Here is a 7,262-nt window from a genome sequence, read left to right on the forward strand (position 1 = left end):
GATGGATGGATGGATGGATTTGATGTATTTAGTAAGATATTTAGAGTGTGTATTCTTATGCTTTTAACTAGGGGAGCAACAACTGCAGGTTTCTGGCTTATCGCTAATTACGATAAAAACCTGACCTGCCGATTCTGATTTTGGCCAATATCGATTTCTTTTTTTTTTCCCCTTTTTTTATGTCTGAATTGAGAAAAAGAGGACAGTGGTCGATTTCTAGACCTTTGCAGAGATAGAAAAGATCTGTGGATAAAATTGTCTTCACATGTGGGTATCGGCCAATCAGCAATCTCTCAAAATTAAGAAAAATCAGGACTGATTTATCAGCTGGCTGATTTATCGGTACAGCTCTACTTCTAACATAGAAAATTACTTTTATTACATTTATAAGCTATGGGTTTTTTTTTCATAGTTCATGCTTTTAAAAAAATCTAACATGTTTTTCCTGATTTTACATTAAGCTGATTGACAGGAAGTTACTTATGTTGGGTCTATTTGCTACCACCCTTGAGTCCTTTTTCTTTCATCATATTTCTTCCAAGATGCACTTTATGTAAAGGTTTTTAGGTTTTTGCTTGATTGTCTTTATGTCTATTCTTATCCAGTAAAAGCCTACATGAGCAGGAGCGAATGTAAATCTTAATTCTTTGCTCCTTCCAGGACATGAGCAGTGCTGTGATCACTCCATGCAGCCATTTCTTCCACGCTGGCTGTCTGAAGAAGTGGCTGTACGTCCAGGAGACTTGTCCTCTTTGTCATGCGCAGCTTAAGAGCCAATCAGCTGCCAGCGGAGTCCCCAACCACGACGCCGCCGCAGTCGATCCGATCCCTGCTGGACAGGACGGAGTCGCTGCTGGCGATGAGGAGAAAGAGGATTCTCCTTCTGATGATGTGAAAGATGAGAGAGGTGATGGGACCTCCTCTGCCTCCTGCATGCACTCTGCTCCTCTGCACCTTGTCAGGCCATCCTCTTCCTCACCTCTGACTGATTCCATGGAGAACCAGTTGGAAACAGATCATCCATCTACATCCTCCTGCTCTACCTCCGACACGCCTGACAGACCCGCTAATCTTCGATTTCGCTCCCACGCGGTTTCCGCCTCCTCCCCACAGATACTGACCCCTGTTGACCACCAGGAGATCCACTGATTCAACATGGCCGCCCTGAACAGCCCAGCTGCCATTCTGAGGAAGTTCCTCCTCCTTCATGCTCATCCAGCACTCCATCGCCGCACACATGCAACATACATGCATGCCCTTAGCAGCAGCATCCCCACACTCCACTTCCTTTATTGTTCCCTGAAATCCAACTTCCTCATATCCAGGGTTCCTACAGTTTGAATGAATAAGATTTGAGTTTACCGTTTTTCACTTTACAGCAGTATCTATCTAAAAATGACAAGAAGGGTTTTGGAAAATATTATTTCCAGGCTTTAATCCTAACTAATAAAGCTGGCCCAAACAGAGTCTTAATTTATTTCCCCATTGACACTATTTTACACATCAGCTATTTCTTCATCTACCACAAGTTGGAAATGTAAATATCTTGGAAATATGAGCATGTATGCAAATATAATCTAAATGTTACTGAGATAATAGGGCAGATACAGGGAGTTTATGGACCATAAGCTGATTAAGAAAACACCAGAGGAAATGTTCACTTCTATTCTATTTAGTTCCTAACTTCCATTATTTGGGTTGCAGTTTATTTAAAGCTGTTCCACTGTAAAAACATTTGATGTAACCTTAGACTGAAGTAGTTTACTAGTGCCATGAATGGGTGAAAATGTTATTTTGATATTTAGGGGTATTTTTCTCACAGCACTCTTAAAGCTGATGGTAAAAGAAAGTATTTAAAGTTGTTTTGGCAAAAGTGTTGTTAATGCATCCAGCCAGGAACCCAAAAACAAAATCGCTGCTGTAGACTTGCCTATAATCAAATGTGTTACGATAGAAAAATACTTCCTTTAAGTTGTGCTTTTGTTCTGCTACACATCACACAATATTTTCATTCAAGTATATTTTTTAAATATGTAGATATATATTGATGTCCCTCACTAATTTATACATTAAAATAGGACAAAAATCTAATTTAAAAAAGAATGAACTTCTGAACTACAAACTGCCTAGGAACCCTGCATATCTGATTCTGAGAGGAAGATGAACTCAGTTTGTAAGCCTGTATTCATTATTCAGATCTTAAAATATAAATTTTAACAAAATTGTCATACTTTATCTTGAAACTGTTACCTTAATTTCTCCCCTTTAACTCATGCTGGAAGTATTTTTTTTTTTAACTTCAATTTTTCAAGAGTGTTGCAGTGATCCGTCTCAGAAATGGTTTCAGCTTCTGCATCCTGTTTACAAAATGTGAAATCCATTAGTATAATCAGTTCTCTGTATTTAATTTCTTCATCAGCAAAATCGTACTGTTGGACTTCCTCACAGTCGTCATATTTTCTGGTTTCGTCCTCCCGGCCTTCCTCTCATCGCTGTACATGTTAGGTTTATCTAATGTCCTTTACGTGCCATGACATGTAGACGTGATCAGAGGCTGAGACAGCTACGAATGACAATGAATAACTTATGGTTACATTTTAAACTGTGACAGTCTTAACATTTCATAAACAAGTTTCTTTTTTCTTTTCTTTCTGTGACATTTTTTAACGTCTGAGAGACGGTGGCTGTGAGTATTGGTAAAAACAAAGAATTAACAGATACTGAATGTCGTTTCTTGTGGCCGTCACATGAGCCGAAGCCTGGTGCTAAGCAGAGGACGTCTGATGTGGTCTAGCCGTTTGTTTCCATGTGAACTAATCAGTGGTTTCACATGGGATGTCGAATTCATTTTGTACGTCAGAGCTTTTGCTACAACACCTCTTCAATATTTGAATCAAATTTGCATGGCTGGTCCCAGCAAAGAGCATCTCTGTTCCTCTTCGCCAAAGTTTTGCATCCCTGATAGTATTATTGTTATTATTATTATTATTAAGGTCAATTTTACATCATATTATTGGACAGTGCAATGCACCATGGAGATGGAGAAAAGTAGGAAGTTAATATTTTTGACATTTCAGAGTAATTACAGTGCCTTGCAAAAGTGTTCATACACCTTGATATTTTTCCCTCCACATTCTGTCATCTTCCAACCACTTTGATGTATTTCATTGGGATTTTATGCAATAGATTAACACCAACTAGAACACTTCAGAAGTATATCTAAGTCTTGTATCTATTCAGTGCCATTGGCGCTACGTGGCTCCACCTTCAGCTGCAGTTGCAGTTGCAGGTCTTTCTGGGTAATATCTCCAGCAGCTCTGCTCATCTACAGACTGACATTTCTGCCCCACTCTTGTTTGCAACAGTGATTTTCAGCTCCTTCTATAGAATACCAATTGGATTTATCTCTGGCTGAATGTTTAGGATCATTGTTATGCTGGAAGGTGAACCTTTTGCTCCAGACTTGTGCAGCAGTTTCCAGGTTTTCTGCTGGGTCATATTGTGTTTGCCTCCATCCATCATTTAATTAATTCTTACCATCTTTCCTGTTTCTGCTAATGAAATGTATCCTTATAGCTGCTAACACAGTGTGTTGCCATGGGGATGGTTTGCTTTGGGTGATATGAAGTTACATTTCCACGTTATGTTGCATTTTGCATCTAGGCCAAAAAATTAAATTTTGTTCTCATTTGACTGGAGCTACTCTTTCATTTCCTGTTAGCTTCATATGTAGGAGGAACTGTTTGGGGCAACAGAGTAAAGGGGTTACATACAACTGCACACTTTTCCATATGTAAAACATGGGAAAATTAATTTATGATTTTTCTTCCACTTCACAGCTTTCTGTTGGTTTGTTGCGCAAAATCCCAATAAAATCCCTCGAAGTTTCTGGTTGCAATGTGAACTGGAAAAATGAGCAAGCGTTTTTGGGGTGTGAATACTTAAACTGCAAGGCAGTGGGTCCACATAGCTGACATGGGGCCTCCTGTTTTTATTCACTTTAAAGCTCAGCTGATGAAGCATGTTTTACCTGACAGGCTAATGAGAGCTGAAACCTGCCCCCAGCAGGAACCAATCACCCTGCAGCTCAGTCACTCCATGAGAGGTAACTACCAGCAAACTAAACCATTTAAGTTCCTTATTTTGTCCACCAGCCCTTATTTGTGCTCAAACACTCTAGTTGGCTCTGGAGCTTGGAAGATAAATGTGTAATGAAGGGTGTTTAACTAAAATACTAAAAGTTTAGGGATTCTGATGCACGCTTATATGTAGAGCTTGCACGCTGCCACAGAACTTGTTTTTGTCTTCAGTGTTTCTAACCTTATTACTGACGTTTTTCAATTGTTTTTTTCTTTTTCTCCCCTTTTATGTTTTTGGTTGTATTTGCACTAATCTCATTTATACTAGCAATGCTCTAAAGCTGTCCTGTTGCCCTCTGTCGTTTGTGTACGAGGAAACAGCCCAATCTGTGTGTGTAATGTACAGAACTGTTCTGTTTGACGGTATCCGTATTGTTTATATGATCACTGCTCGGTTTCCTCCTGGTTTCCTTGTTGCTTTGCTCAGAAGCTGTGAGGAAAGCAAACTTTTCTGGTGTGAGAAACCAGTCAGTGTTACTGCATCACCTGTGTGCATGACGCGTCCTCAGGCTGAAGTGATCGCTCCAGTGTCCTCTACTGGTAAGGAGTGGGATCAGCATGACGCTGACAAACAGGAGATCTGGTACTTAGCCTTTGACAGTATTGCTTATAACCACAATTTCTTAAGGTCTTGTTACTCTGACTTTATTTTTTGACTGTACGAAGCATTGCTTACATGGGTGAAAATGAATACATGATAATTGTAGGATCAGACCTTTGCAATGCCGGATCTTTTTGTTTTGTTTTTTAAGGTTACGATGTTGACTGATGTATTGTGTGCATCGTTCTCTGAAAGGTGAACTTATGGACTGTCTTTGTTTCTTTACTCTTGATTTATAAATGAAGCCCCTTCAATGGCTACACAGATTTGTTATGCATTGCAAGGTTTTGGAGACTGTATCATGCAGAAGAATCACCTGCATGATACAATGTTTGAAGGTGAAAATTGTCATTGGCAGCTGTATTTGAATCTGCATTGCAGTATTAAATGCTAACTAGCACCAACGTTTGTCAGCTTTCGGTTCAGTGTATATTTGCACAATTCTTCCTTGTATACCAAACAGTGCTAAAAGTAGCAGTTTGTTGGTTGAAAATCAAATGAAAAATATTGTAAAATGAATATCTAGCTCCAGTTTTTGACTAAATTCTTCCTTCGGTGACTGTTAACTGTGGTTATTAAAATGTATATTCTCTTAAAAGCTGGTATTACAGTGCATTATTTGCAGCTCTGTTTCAGCTGCAGGATAAACTTCAGATTAAATGTGCCAATATTTCAACTTCAGCAGCTTTAATTTGTGTTGGTGTAAAAAAAAAAACTAATTTCTAAAAGTGGACTTTTCTGGCATTCTTGATTTCTTTTACACTATTTTAAGAGCATGTACCTGAAACACGATTTAAAGATGTTCCCTCATGTTGTGCCTGAATATCTTTAAGATTTTCAGAGTATCATTAATCAGAGAAACAATAGTGTTGCTTTCTAAAAGACAAGTTTATTGAAGCTAAGATTGTGTCTGAAATGGAAATAAAAGAATCATATGCAAATATGGAAATTGGATCTATAGCTGAAACAAGCATGCTGTTAAATTTAGTGAATGCATTTTTAACACAGCTGCTCAATGCTAATACCTCAAAGTGAAGAATGATGTTTTCTTGTTCTGACTGAGCCTTCCTTTGCATTTCTTTTTGATTTTATTTTTCTGGTTAGTTTCATGACCCACAGATACAGGACCTGCTCTGTAAAACCTGGCTCTTGTGTTGAATTAAAAATGTCCCACAGCTGGTTTTCAGACTGGATGCCTGGTGTTGCCTTGGTCATTTTACAGAAACTGAATGTCAAATAAAATAAACTATTCTCTGCAAAACATTCTGCTCTTTACTGGTTTGATTTACTGTATTAAATAGTTTAGTTTGCTTGAATTTGAATATGTCTTTACTTTGACAATACTGAATCAAATTACCTCCTGAGCACGCAGTCATGTTCCCCAGAATTACCTACATATTTGGTTCAGGTGCGCTTAAGCAGAGACTGGAATGTGCCTTAAATTGTCAGCCCAAGAAAAAGAGGAATACTCAGAAGCAGTCGAGGTGTAACTAAAGCAGCTGCAAAGATCTACAGCTCAGGTGGGAAAACCTGTTGACAGAAGCTTTGTGACATCCTAGGCAAGCAGTCAGAACAATGTGGTTTATTTATGTATGGCTTAAATCCAATTGAGAGAAAATTTGAAACATGCTCAGATGTTCTCAATTCAGGCTGACTGAACTTGATCTGTTTTGTGGGTGAAAAACGCCTGTATTTTTCACCCATTCTCAGTGTATCTGAACACATTGAACACTTGATAAATATTTGTAAAGGAAAAGTCCAGACACTAGTCCTTTCACTACACAATTATGCACTTGTTTGTCTTGGGCTATCAAACAAAATGACTAAATGCATAAAAAAAAAAACTGACAAACATTTGATGCTGTTCAAAAAATGGTAAACAATTTTGCAAGGTATTGTCATTGACCATTTAAAATTTTATTGCAACTTGGTCAACAATCAGTGATTCAAAGCAAAATGGTTCCATTTGTACGGTGTAATCATCAAAAATAAAAGTCACCTACTGGATCCAGAAAGCGCCGTTTTCTCTGAACAATTACATACCGGACTTGCTATTGCACTAACCAGACACACGGTGGTGCTGTTGCGTCACATTTATGCTGACAGAGCACAAACTCCCGGGACAAACTGAAGCGACGCAAACATGCCGAAGACCTGCTCAGTCAAAGCAGCAAGAATCAGTGATTTCTGATTTTCCTGAGAATATTTTGGCAGCGTTTACTTTTATCTGTCAATAACAGAGATGCATACCTGTGGTTATAATTAATAATAATTTGATTAAACATGTTTTGATTTTTTAATTTCAAGATTTCTCTCACAATACCTTGGAAGGTCTTCAAACACATTTTGTAAGCAATATATCATTATATAATATAAAAAAATAATATATATTTTAAATGCATTTTTTTTAAAAAGTTTGGGTAAAGAATGTGTTATTTATGTGCAAAATTTACGGAGTAATTCATGCCGTTTATTTAAGATCAAATTTATCTTAAATAAATCTTTCTGATTTGAGAGTCAGA

General features: G+C 37.9%; 1 protein-coding gene across 1 annotated transcript in view; it reads left to right on the forward strand.

Annotated features, from left to right (window-relative positions):
* LOC106955694 (RING finger protein 145) overlaps positions 1-5,994 on the forward strand; it is a 30,084-nt gene extending 24,090 nt beyond the window's left edge. The window contains exon 12 of the mRNA XM_015046008.1: positions 661-5,994. Coding sequence (XP_014901494.1) covers positions 661-1,149 — 489 coding nt within the window. The 3' untranslated portion in view covers positions 1,150-5,994. The remainder of the gene's footprint in view (positions 1-660) is intronic.
* The last annotated feature ends 1,268 nt before the right edge of the window (positions 5,995-7,262 follow it).

This window comes from Poecilia latipinna, unplaced genomic scaffold (assembly GCF_001443285.1).
Source record: "Poecilia latipinna isolate Pla-1442-1.1 unplaced genomic scaffold, P_latipinna-1.0 Scaffold761, whole genome shotgun sequence".
Taxonomy (NCBI): domain Eukaryota; kingdom Metazoa; phylum Chordata; class Actinopteri; order Cyprinodontiformes; family Poeciliidae; genus Poecilia; species Poecilia latipinna.